Below are 13892 nucleotides of genomic sequence, written 5' to 3' on the forward strand. Positions count from 1 at the left end.
TAATGAAACGAGCTTATGAACAGAGATAATACAAAATAGTTTCTTTATTTAACTTAGAAAGTAAAGAATAAAGTCGACATGCAAATAAACATATGAAGGGTAGAAGAGGGCAATCTGGATGAGTTGGAGTATGCACATGGGGCTAGGCTACCTATCAGGAGTGGACACACCATTGTTTACTATGACCCCATCTTTACTGGGCACTGCCGTGTTTATCCGTGATATGTAGCTGAGCCCGGTGTGCATGAATTTCTCTCCGGCCAATCCACTGGCTAATACAAAATCGTGCCCACAAATACTCACTTTTTGGTGAGGAAGGAAATTTCTTGGAACATAAAGAAACAAAACTTCAAACACATGAAAAAGCTAAAAAGCATGGGCTACCCCATTACGGTTGGAGAAATCATTTGAACTAAAGCTGGGTATTCTCTAAAAACTGTAATATACAAAAAGAACATCTTTGATATGCCCTTATTTTCTGCTGTTCAAAGCATCAGAATAATCACTTTCAAAAACACATTCTGCTAAGTCACTTGCCTCACCATCTGCCAGAATATTCTTTGACCTTGGATTGTAAGCAAGACCTGTGACAAGCGTTTTTTTTTTTTTTTTTATTTATTTATTATATACACTAGACCAATGTTGTCAGATTTGAAGAGAACGTACGAACATTTGGATCACTGAGCAAATGGTCTGATCGTTTGGTTAGACCGTTAGACTTACTTCTATAAGATATAAAATTATAGAAATAAAAATAAGAAATATTAGCCTCCATAGAACAGTAAATCATCGTGAGAGGCTTAGATATAAGACTACATAACACCATTAGAGAATCTCTTTAAAAACTTAAAACACAAAAGAAAGTCTGTAATGACAAAAGAACCCTTATTTCTATTAATCAACAAAACATTCTAGGTTTTTATCGATCTCTCCACCGCAGAATTCAAATTTTCGTCTACGGTGGCTCAAATTACAGTATCAATCGGTTCATAAATTGGTTTTTATTTTCTACTCCACCTCCACTACATGTCATCAATATACTTACCAAAATGCCCCTCATATTTAATACATGCTAACGTGCTGGAGACTTCTTCCCAAAATCTCTGTCCGCTTCTTCGTACCTGCGTTTTGAATCCCACGATGGAATCCCCTACAAAATAGCTCCCTAACACAGTGAGGAAAGCTGAGGAGAAATCGGTGGATCTGCAAGGGAAGCGAGCGACAGTATATGCTAAGGACTCAAAAGGTCAGTCATATTCGCATATTCGAATAAATTTTTTGCATAGCTTTCTAATTCAAATACAAAATAGAGGCTTCGGCCCATTCTTCCTCTTCTTCTCTATAAATAAATATAGAATGTTACTTTCAAGTGAGGAAAAAATAGGACAAATTTTCAATAGGTATCCTGTACTTTAGGTGGAATGTTAATTTAGTACCCAAATTTTAAAATGTGATAATCTAATACCTAAACTTTGGCAATATAATACCCAATTCAATTAAAAGACAAAAAGACTTAGGGCCCGTTTGACAGGTCTTTTTGAGAAGATCTTTTTGCAGCTCTGATAGTCAATAAATGCATTGAGCTTTTGACATAAGATTTAGACAACCCGAAGATCATTTGGCAAATGCACATCTTTCCATGCATCGTTTCGGATCTTTCCGCATAAGATTAAAATGTGGAAAACGCAGGAAGCTTCATTTAGAGCTTCCCAAAATCAGCCCAAAATGGGCTTCCCGTGTTTTTACTATATCACATCTTTTGGCGACAAGATCTTTCACGTGCCAAATGGAAATATACCAATTTTTGGTCTTCTCAACTTGTAAGCAGCAAAATACTGCGTAGAAAGACACAAACGGGGCCTTAATTACCCATCACACTTGCATTTACCTAAGATTTTGAAAACCAGCTTCTCACGCCCACAATGTCAAGCAAATGCGCCACTGGACCAGATCTCCTCCCCAAATCTAACACTAACACACTCCTCTGTCTCTTTTCCGTCGTTTGAAAACATTGTCCCCACAAATCCCGCCACCCCAACCTTCGGGTGCGATTTCCTCACCTCAACGAATTCCGGCGAGAATGGCTTCTTCCGGATTCCTTCATAAGAGGCCGCTAGTTCAACCAGCAATGTCGTTGGAGCTTCGTTCTCTGCCAATCGGAGATAAGTTAATGGAGAAGGTGAGAGGAATGGACATAAACAAAGACCGTCTTCGATTAGACTGTTTGATTCCTCCAGTGATGCAAACGGATCCTAGGGATGGGATTTCGGTTGAAGACGCACATAAATTGCTTAGTCTATCACGGTTGGAAATGTTAAAGTCAAAATTGAGACAGATCCAAAAGAGTTCTATTCCATATTCGGAATTTGTTCAGATCTGTATGGAAGGTTGCTCCAATTCCGATCTGTATGGAAGGTTGCTCCAATTCCGATCAAGCTTTGGAGTTGGTGAAGATATTGGATCAATTTGGGACCGTTATTGTTCTAGGTGACTGCGTCTTCCTCCGGCCGGAAGAGGTGAATATTCTTTTCCTTTATTTTTCTTCTTTATTTTCTCTTTTAGGTTAATATTCTTTTACAGCATCGAGTTTAATCTATTCATGAACCTCTAGACAAGAAACCTTAGCAACACACATTTGCTACAAGAACTGAAGAGACTTTGAGATGATTCTACATAGCAAGAACTTGGCTAGACTTATAGCTAAGTTGCTACCATGAGATTAAGAAGAACCACGATCATCAGCATCAACAGAATCGTCATCAATATAGTCGACCTTAACGACAAGCAAGGTCTTGGCGTCTACTAGATTGTCGCATTTTGTAGTTTGGATACTAAACTGGCACTCGACCTGAAGTACAGAGTACCTATCGAGAATTTTCTCAAAAAAAAATAAAAAAAAGATTGGATCGTATAAAGTTGATCCTTCTATGTGGAGAAGATGATGGGTAATGTTGCTTTTTAGAGTGCGCTTGAAGACTTCAAGCGAATATTGTATTAGAGTATCGGATCAAGAAGACGATGAAGGAAGGGGAAATCCATCATATGGATGGCCGAACCGTGCTAGATGGTTGGGCAAAATTTCAAAAATTTTCTTTTACCCTTCAAGGAATCGTATTCCCAATTTTAGAAAAACTACATTTTTCAAGGATCATTCTTGCATCAAGATGGACCAGATCTGAAGCCAAAATGAAGGGAGAAGTATACTTGATACGGAATCCACAAGTGTAGCTTCCAAAGTGGTAGTTCACGCCCAAAGAGTGTACCAAAACCAGCTTCCACTGAATAAGACACAACTTCAATTGAAGCCGGTTCAACAACACAAATTTTCAGCAAAAACTGTAACCCAACAGCTTGGATCGAGCAAGAGTGGTGAGTACGAATGAATATGATATTTTCTTGCAAAAATCAGAAATCAAAACTGATCTTTATCAGTTCAAGAACTAGAGGTCGAACTAGGGTTTGTGAGTGGCAAGAGTAGAAAGAGAATTGAGAGCGGATTGACAACTGGAGCAATTTTCCCTAAGCCTTAAGGATCAACACTCCTAATCTAATTAGGAGTATCCTAATCCAAATCTTTATTTGGATTTGGACTCTTTAAGTGGATAAGACTTATCCTCTTCTCTTAATTATTGATCCAAATCCATATCCATACCCATATTTGCCCATGTCACTTGATTGCTTAAGCTGTCATGTGATCACTTGATTAATCTAATTAATCATGGGCTTTAGGCCCATTAAGAAAGTGACTCACGACCCTATTTAGTTGCTGGCCCATTTGGTTCTCTTTGTATGGCATGGGACCTCAACAATGATCTTACATAAACCCATATAGATTCGGCCCATCTGTTAGACAGTTTTGTATGCCCTTAGCTCCAATCAGTTTTGATGTACTTTTGATATTTAGTGCATGTTTGATTCATGTTGTGTGGTATGTTTCTGTGTAAGGCCCTTAAACTGGACACTTAATGAGACTCGTGTTAGTTTAGAATGTTCATAGCTATTGGATAAGTCTGGGGAGATTTATCCTCCAAGGCTGACATTGGTGTCTGCCAAGTGTTGGGGTGGCCTGTCTCAGCCGCTAGGGTGAGACCCAAGGCACATGTAGTGTAGGATTACTTGAATATTTGAATCGGACCAGATTTCCAATATTGCCATAGACCTTGGAGATTGATGGGCAAAATTGGAAAGTTACACATGACCCCTAGACTCGATTATGATACTACACTAGGTGGCGGATTGGGCATTATTTGATATGCCAATCAGTGAGATCCTTAGAGGGGGTCAAAACCTGGGTATGTTGGGATGGTTCATGAACCCATCTGAGTGGGTGATCATAGTGACGGGATCAACCCCTTTGTCGGACAAAGGTAATGATCGGCAAAATTTATATATAAGATATATAGACATATACAGTTTCAAAATACTTGCAGGTGGTTTTAATTCCTAGGATCCATGTGAATAGAGAGTGCAATACTGTTCCTTGCAACCGAGGGAGAGGTCCTCTCTTATCGGAGCATTGTTTGATCATTATGGGCTGAGAGGTTGAGTGTAAGGCCATTTAGGGTTATACTTGATGGGCTAATCTTGCATCTGCCCACAGTCCCTGGTTTTTATAAGATGACTTGGCCTAGGGACCACTTAGTGTAAGTGTTGGGCCCATAGAATCCATGTGATGGGCTCAAGGGGTTCATTGGGTTTTCCAGTGAATTCAGCTAAGCCTTGTAACAGAGGTTGGGCCAAACCCATGTGGCTGATGTGTAGATCAATGCTTGGGTCCCACGCTATACAAAGAAGCCCAACTAGGTAGCAGTTTGAAAGCCTATTGCGCATTTAAAACATATTGGGCCTAAAGCCCATTTCGAACTGGGCTGATTTGATCAGTCACTTAAAGGGGCGGATCTGAGATTAGGTCAAGCCAAAAGGATTGGGTCTTAACCCTATCCACTCATGGAGATCAAATTCAAATTAGAATTTGAATATGGTAACCTCCTAATAAGATCAGGAGTGGGCTGATCTAATCTGCAGATAGGATTAAGAAGACTCCTTATCCAAATACAGATTTGGATTAGGATAACTCCTAATGAGATTAGGAGGTTTCTTAATCACTGAGAAAAAAGAGGAGAAACCCTAATTTCGAATTACAAGAATTCAGACCCTAGGGATTTCGTAGAACATTTTGCAGCTTTGAGATAGGATCTCATTGATTAGGTTTTCTGTTTTTTTTATTTCTTGATTGAAGATGTCGGCGACGTGGGAGATTCGTAGATATGACTTTCGCAATCTGCGTTTTGCAATTTATGAAACTGCAACCCTACGTTCTAACCTCTGTTTTGTAGGTGGATTTGGTACAAATAGTCCCGTGTCTGATTTATGATTGTCTATAATCAGAATTATTAATTTCAGATCTTTCTTGAATTGAAAATTAGTTTTCGGACCATTTTGGACCAGATTGGACCAAAACTGTTTGGACCGAATCTAGGGTTCGAAGGAGAATGTTTTCAATCCTGATTTCTCCCACCTTCAGGTCTAAAACTAACGTTCAATTGTAAAAGTCAATTTGGCCCAACCTGTAAAGCACAATTTTAAAGAGTTAAAACTGCAAAAGCCCAGTTTGTGTGAAAGTTATATGGGCCGAACTGCTAACTGCCATTCAACCCATATACCTAGATAGTGTTAATTGTTAACATTATGAACTTTTAATGGGCTTGTTAATGGAATTTACAGTGATTGATTGATTGGATCAATTCTTCCATTGCATGTGATGTATGAATGTATGATGTGTTGCGACCATGGGCCATAAGCACTTGACTCGTTATGATACGACAGTGGCTCTTGCGCACACCATGGCTAAATGCACATCATTGCCATGGTGCCTCTTGCGGTCATTAGATGACCCCTCCCTTCATAGTGGGCCCCACAACCCTGAAAAGGGATGCGTGCAGAAACCCTAGCCGATTTTGGGCCATTAGAAATTTGACTTTATGAAAGTTAGTGGGAGCCACTTTGGTTTGACCTAAATTAACTAGGGCGTAATTTTAGTTTCCTCCAACAATATGAGTGCATGTGATAGGGAGATTCATGTGATGAACTCTCTAAAGGCCTTTCGTCATTAGCACGATGATGGGTCATTCATTAATGAGGAAATGCACCATAAAATTGAGTTATCCATTTGTTGTTGGATTTGTCAGAGTGTTTCATAAGATGATAGGGGCGTCATAGACCGATGTGGGAGGGGCTTCACCAGAAAATGGGAACTCTCTCACGGTACCTCGGCGTAACCTGAATATGATGGGTGAGCACTCATTGGACAGAAATGTTTACCCTAAAATGGCTATGAACCTTGTCTGACAGAGGCCAAAGGGAATACTCATACGATGAGTGGATGTGATCCTTCATAGAAAGGTGGTGGGGTTATGCAGCTGAAACAGTTGGCTCCATGCACCCTATGTGGTTTCCCACATTTCCAGAGACATTTTGCCGTCTCCGTCACTGAGATAGGAGGAGAGAAATCTCAGAGATGAATAAATGGAAATGGAACATAGATTAAAAGCCATATCTATGTAGGTAACATGAATCAAACTAAGGTTGTAGACTAACATTTTGTTGTTTTACCAGAAAATGGCAAATGGTCAATTTGCAAAGCTTCTCGACGATAATAAGCTTAAGGGCCCGAACTATGCTGATTGGTACAGAAACCTTATGCCTGTCCTGATTTTAGAAAAATTAGATAAAGTGGCAAAGAATCCTGCATCTGAACGTCCAACAGACAGGGCTTTAGAAGCCCGAAGGAGGGACTTCCAAGAGTGGGAGGAGAAAAACTCCCTAGTCCGCTGCTATATCACACCCTCTTTAGATAATCCGATACAGAGGCAGTTCGATCAGATCGAACTAGCCAAAGACATATTGGATAGTTTAAAAACTATGTACGACGAGCAGAACCGTTCTACTCGCCAAAAGGTCTTGAAGCAATTCATGACCGTGCAGATGACCAAAGGGCAGCAAGTTCATGACTATTGTCTCCGGATGATGTGTTACATAAGCGAGCTGGAGGCCTTTGGGAACGGGCTAGATCTGGTTACACAGATAGACGCCATTCTTAACTCCTTGCCTCTGTCCTTCAATCCATTCATTATGAACTATAAAATGAACAAGCTGAATGTCAGCGTTCAAGAGTTTCATAATATGTTGCAACGAGCCAAATAACTGATTAGGAAGGATGAGCCGATTGTCATGCTTGTTGAAACTAGCAAATTTGGCAAGAAGAGGAGGGTGATGAGAGTAGAATTTATCATATTTTTATCCTCAATTATTCTGTCTTTTATACTAAATTAGCATCTAATTGGACTCATATCTCTTGTATTTTGGTCCAGGGTATGAAAGAAGGCATCAAGAGCAAAGACAGACAAATCGGATGGATTTTCACAGTTTTGACATCGTTCAGTGATCTGGGCCTAACTCGCGTCTCCGAACTCCAAATGGGCTACTAGAAAGATAAGAGAAAAATCCACAACTTTTATGTTTTGGGCTTTCGCAGATTTGGCCTTCATCGAAGTCAAATCCGCACCCGAAGTCGGGGCAATTTCGTAGGAAGGTCCAATCTGCAGCTGAAGCCCAACTCGCAGAAAAGCCTGACTGAAGCCCAATTTGTAGAGGAGGTCTATTACAAATCCAAGAACAAGAAACTGAGAAGAGTCATTCCAGATCTAAATTCTTGATGTAATCTTAGAAAGATAAAATGATTGAGTTCATTAGATAAAGAGATAAGAATAGGACTTTCTATTCTTGTAAGATAAACTTCAAGAGGAAGTAGGAGACCACCCCCTCCCCTTAAGCTATATAAAGGAGGGGAAGGACTAGCTTTAGGCATCACTGAAGGACTTGATCACTGAATCATTCAATCATTCAACTTATGATTTGAATCAAGGAGCAAAGAGCAATCAGTCAAGAAGGGTTCAAGAAAGGTTCAAGAATTCAAGAAACTTCAAGAAGAGGAGATCTCAGCACCATGGGCGAATTCAAGAGATCTTTCTTCCCCTTTGTTTGTTTTAATTCTTCCATCATGATCTGATTTATTTCTTGCTAGGGATATGGAAAGCCTAACCATGTTGATGAATATATTTTTATTTTCTTGATTTATCAAAGATTGTGATTTCCATATAGTCTATGAATTATTGTGTTTAATGCAATTAAGAGCTTGGCCACCTCTTAATTGATTTGGGTTATGTGAATGAATTGAGAAAGGAATTCACATAATTGATAGAATAATTCATAGTGTGAATTGAATGGTATATATATATATACATGATTCATATGAATTTAATGGTTTTTTTGGACTTAATGCACTTTTATCTTGAGAGCTCTACTCGAGAGATCGAAGGGTTACCTGATGGGTGTAGGTTTAGTATATCTCGAGACAGAATATTAAATAAATTTGTAAAAATCTCAGCTTATGGGAATATAAATTAGTCTTAGATTATTGGACCCATCAATATTCATTACATTGGTTAGGTGGACCAAAAGTTCTAGCGATTTCATCATTGCATATTCGGTTAGTGATCACCTTTGTTTCCATTTTCTCTTTGTTCCAGTTTTTATTTTCAGTAGTTCTTGTTTACTTAAATCTAAATTTTGACTGTCCAAATAATTAGGGAAGACTATGATTCTAATACTTATTTTGTTAAATCCCCGTGGGAATGATATTATTATACTACTTGATAACTAGTGCACTTGCTAGAGTTATATATTTATAGCTATCAAGTTTTTGGCATCGTTGCCGAGGATTTAATCCTAAAATAATATTAGAATTTGTTAACCTTGATTAATTTGGACTTTTTATTTCCGTTATTATTTTTATTATTATTCTCCTATTTCTTTTTATTTCTGTTATTATTTTTTATTTTTATTTGTTTTTTCGAAATTTTTTGTTAGTTCAGATTTACTAGTGCATGACACGCACTAGACAGGAAGGGTTAGCTGAATTCGATCCAGAAATTGAAAGGACCATTCGCTTGTTGCAAAGGGCCAACAAAGGAAAATCAAGAGAAGATGTTGTTATTTGCGAACCAGCCATAGAGATTGAAGGAGAGATGGCAGAAGGAAATCGTACATTCTTGGATTATGCTTGTCCAAACATTGATGGGGCGACATCCAGTATTTGCAAGCCTACCATCCATGCCAATAATTTTGAAATAAATCCTACAATAATTCAAATGATCCAAACTAGTATTCTGTTTAGTGGGTTACCAAGTGATGACCCTAATGCACACATCGTTAACTTCCTTGAAATATGTGATACATTTAAACACAATAGAGTTAGTGATGATGCAATTAGGCTAAGATATTTCTTTTTTCATTGCATGATAGAGCTAAAGATTGGCTCAACTCACTCCCTACAGGAAGCATCACCACTTGGAATGATTTAACCCAGAAATTTTTGGCTAAATATTTCCCACCCTCCAAAACAGCAAAATTAATTAATGATATTACCACTTTTGCTCAATTTGAGAGGGAGTCTCTATATGAAGCATGGGAAAGATTCGAGGAGATGCTTAGGAGGCGTCCTCACCATGGAATGCCAATTTGGCGACAAATACAAACCTTTTATAATGGCATTACCTCCTCTAATCGATCCATTATTGATGTAGCCGCAGGTGGTACAATCATGAGAAAAACTCTAGAGGAAGCATATGACTTAGTGGAGGAGATGACATCAAACAGCTACCAGTGGAGAAATGATCGAACCAATCAGAGGGGAGTACACCACATTGATTACTTTGCATCCTTATCTGCGCAAATAGCCAATTTAAATAAAATACAGGATAACTTTAGTATTGCAGCCATGAATACACCATCTAGCATCTCATGTGATTTATGTGGTCAAATATGACATATTAATTCTGATTGTCAATTAAATAGTCATTTTATTTCCCATGAGAATGCTAATTTTATTTCTCATGCTGGTAGGACAAATTACAACCCATATTCAAATACATACAACCCAAGGTGGATGAGTCATCTCAACTTCTCTTGGAGCAATAATCATCAAAAGGCACCCATGGGATTCCAACCACAACTGCCCCCACAAAAGAAAAATAGCAATCTGGAGGAGATGATTTCTAAGTTCATCAACACTGCTGAAGCAAAATTCCAAAGCCATGCAACAGTAATTAAGAACTTAGAAGCTCAAATGGGGTAGACTGTGAGCATGTTATCAGAGAGGAAAGAAGGAAGGCTGCCCAGCAACATAGAAGAAAATCCCAGAGAACATGTGAACGCCATAGCCGTAAGAAGCAGGAAGGCAGTTGGCGAAATCCAAAAAGAAGACAAGAAAGCTGATGAGGCCAATCTACAAAAGGAAGATGAGGGAAGTACACCTAAACTGAATTTACATGAAACTAAACTCCCTATCCCCTACCCTAGAAGAATTTTGAAAGCTAACTTAGATAGACAATTTGAGAAATTTTTAGAAGTTTTCAAAAAAATACACATTAATCACCCCCTTCTTGATGTATTGTCAAAGATGCCAAAATATGCCAAATTCTTGAAGGAGGTGATGTCAAATAAAAGGAAATGGGAGGAATGTGAGATGGTAAATTTGTACAAAGAATGCTCAGCCATCCTCCAAAATAAATTGCCCCCAAAGCTTCAGGATCCAGAGAGTTTTTCTATACCTTGCACCATAAGGAGAACTGGATTTGAAACAGCTTTATGTGATCTTGGTGCTAGTATAAATTTAATGCCCTACTCTATTTTTAAAAGGCTGGGATTGCATGAACTAACATCTACCACTATTACCCTACAGTTGGCCGATCGAAGCATTAAATACCCTAGGGGAATAGTGGAAGATGTTTTAGTTAAAGTAAGGAATTTCATCATCTCTGTTGATTTCATTATGTTGGATATGGAGGAGGATAGATCGATGCCATTAGTTTTAGGGAGACCCTTTCTTGCTACTAGTGATGCTTTAATTGATGTGCGAAAATGTCTACTTACCCTTAGAATCAATGGTGAAGAAGTGGTGTTCAATGTATTTAAAACCATGGAACATCCCAACACAATTGAACATAAAATTTATGTAATCAATAGCATTGATGTTGGTGCAGCTGAAATGAACACATCTAAATTAGATGACCCCTTTAAAAGCTACATTATTAATTCATGTAAAAACATGCAGGTAATGGAGGAAGAGGTAAAGAAGGCGATGAACTATTTAGAGGACGACCAAGAAGGGTTGATCCAAGACAAGGTAATGCTCATTATATTCCTAATGAGAAATCGTTACCCTCTGTTTTGTAGGCCCCTATTTCAGATCTGAACCCGCCCATGATGGATGAAAGGGGAGCACACCGAAAGCTACAACCAAGAGAGTTAGAGGATCTGATTCATGATAGGGAAGTTTGTTTTTCTTTTTCCTTTTGCTTTTAGGTTATGTTTAGGTTGTGATAACAAAAAAAAAATTAAAATTAAAAAATTAAAAAATTAAAAAATTAAAAATAATAAAAAATTAAAAAATAAAAAAAATAAAAAAAATAAAAAAATAAAAAATATTTTTTCTTTTGTTACTTATGGTTGTGTTTTTTTTCCTTTCTTAAGACCTTAATCATAGATAGCAGGGAAGTCCTCTTAAATCTCTCTCGTTCTTGCTATGTAGATTCCATACATTGAGGACAATGTAGATCTTAAGTGTAGGGGAGGATTAAGGGGTTGATAAAATTTTTTCGAACTCTAGTATGCTTTGATCATCACTTTTTAACCTTTCCTTTTGAAATTTCTGCTCCTTAGAGACTTGTTTTTGAATAATTGCAAATCACCTTGAATCATGTGCTTAGGCAAAATAGACAAGAAAGGATGCAGGCAAATCTAGCTGAAATTTTGGGCTATGGAAGGTATCTCAGTAGTTTGAATGATCAACGGGCAAAATGCAATATAGAGTTGACCCTTGTGAGCATTTGGTTTCTATCGGACAAATAGAGGTTGATTATTCTAGAACTTGTTTTGTTAGGCATGTTGAGACCACGATAATGAGTTCATGTATTGGAACGTGTTATAAAAAAAAAAAAAAAAAAAAAACTCGTGTGAGATGGAGCATAAAATGCACTCACATCGAGAGAAAAAAGAGTTAGTGTGAGATGGAGCATAAAATGCACTAACAGTAAAAGAATAAAAGGGTTAGATGGAGCATAAAATGCACTCATCCCTAGATCCCAAACCCTAATTCACCTATTGATGCATTGCACTCATGATAAGTGGTGGAGATGCGATACATAAGCGAGCTTAGGGTAATAATATTCCTTGTTTCGTTATGAAGAATCATGGGAGGGTATTTTTTGAATCTTGCCACATGTGATTATGAAAACAAAGATGGCTTACTCTAGCCCTAAATTATTCATGCAAAGAGATGCCTGCTTCCCTTGATTTTCGATCTCACTTGGGGACATGAGGATTGGCGATTTAGGATTATTCTTGGACAAGTTAAAAAGGAAAAGAAGTGGATGAAGGGAAGAAGCATGGATACTGATCAAGGCTTGCAGGAGGACAAATACCCTATTTAGAGAAATCCAAAACAAATCTTATAGTTTGTTCCTATTTTAATTTTGTTTTGAGTTTTGTCTTGCCCGAGGACGATCAAGAGTTTAAGTGTGGGGGATTTGATGAGAGTAGAATTTATCATATTTTTATCCCCAATTATTCTATCTTTTATACTAAATTAGCATATAATTGGACTCATATCTCTTGTATTTTGGTCCAGGGTATGAAAGAAGGCATCAAGAATAAAGAAAGACAAATCAGATGATTTTTCACAGTTTCGACATCGTTCAGTGATTTGGGCCTAACTCGCGTCTCTGAACTCCGAATGGGCTGATTTAAGATCCACTGGAAAGAAAAGAGAAAAATCCATAACTTTTATATTTGGGCTTTCGTAGATTCGGCCTGCATCGAAGTCAAATCCGTGCCCGAAATCGGGGCAATTTCGTAGGAAGGCCCAGTCTGCAACTGAAGCCCAACTCGCAGAAAAGCCTGATTGAAGCCCAATTCGTAGAGGAGGTCTATTACGAATCCAGGAACAAGAAACTGAGAAGAGTCCTTCCAGATCTAAATTCTTGATGTAATCTTAGAAAGATAAAATGATCGAGTTCATTAGATAAAGAGATAAGAATAGGATTAGAATAGGACTTTCTATTCTTGTATATATAAAGGAGGGGAAGGACTAGCTTTAGGCATCACTGAAGGACTTGATCACTGAATCATTCAATCATTCAACTTATGATTTGAATCAAGGAGTAAGGAGCAATCAGTCAAGAAGGGTTCAAGAAAGGTTCAAGAATTCAAGAAACTTCAAGAAGCGGAGATCTCAGCACCATGGGCGAATTCAAGAGATCTTTCTTCCCCTTTGTTTGTTTTAATTCTTCCATCATGAACTGATTTGTTTCTTGCTAGGGTTATGGAAAGCCTAACCATGTTGATGAATATATTTTTATTTTCTTGATTTATCCAAGATTGTGATTTCCATATAGTCTATGAATTATTGTGTTTAATGCAATTAAGAGCTTGGCCACCTCTTAATTGATTTGGGTTATGTGAATGAATTGAGAAAGGAATTCACATAATTGATAGAATAATTCATAGTGTGAATTGAATGGTATATATATATATATATATATATATATATATATACATACATGATTCATCTGAATTTAATGGTTTTTTTGGACTTAATGCACTTTCATCTTGAGAGCTCTACTCGAGAGATCGAAGGGTTACCTGATGGGCGTAGGTTTAGTATATCTTGAGAGAGAATATTAAATAAATTTGTAAAAATCTTAGCTTATGGGAATATAAATTAGTCTTGGATAATTGGACCAATCAAAATTCATTACATTGGTTAGGTGGAC

The 13892-nt window shown here is 37.8% G+C and overlaps 1 protein-coding gene, 1 non-coding gene and 1 pseudogene across 3 annotated transcripts; 2 read left to right on the plus strand and 1 right to left on the minus strand.

Annotated features, from left to right (window-relative positions):
* Positions 1-1674: 1674 nt before the first annotated feature.
* Positions 1675-7552, plus strand: LOC148860983 (uncharacterized; annotated as a pseudogene). Its single transcript, XR_016113000.1, has 3 exons — positions 1675-1738; positions 1829-2516; positions 7371-7552. The product of XR_016113000.1 is annotated as an uncharacterized LOC148860983 (transcript).
* A 1914-nt stretch (positions 7553-9466) lies between these two features.
* LOC148860984 (small nucleolar RNA R71) lies at positions 9467-9573 on the minus strand. Its single transcript, XR_016095324.1, has one exon. It is a non-coding gene; the product is annotated as a small nucleolar RNA R71 (small nucleolar RNA).
* Positions 9574-10084: 511 nt separating this feature from the next.
* On the plus strand, positions 10085-12925 carry LOC148860985 (uncharacterized). Its single transcript, XM_088983209.1, has 2 exons — positions 10085-11245; positions 12749-12925. The coding sequence occupies exons 1-2, from the start codon at positions 10205-10207 to the stop codon at positions 12791-12793; spliced, it is 1086 nt and encodes a 361-aa protein (XP_088839335.1). The 5' UTR covers positions 10085-10204; the 3' UTR covers positions 12794-12925.
* Positions 12926-13892: the final 967 nt, after the last annotated feature.

The sequence above is a fragment of the Nelumbo lutea genome, chromosome 4 (assembly GCF_056320005.1).
Source record: "Nelumbo lutea isolate HS-2025 chromosome 4, American lotus-T2T, whole genome shotgun sequence".
Taxonomy (NCBI): domain Eukaryota; kingdom Viridiplantae; phylum Streptophyta; class Magnoliopsida; order Proteales; family Nelumbonaceae; genus Nelumbo; species Nelumbo lutea.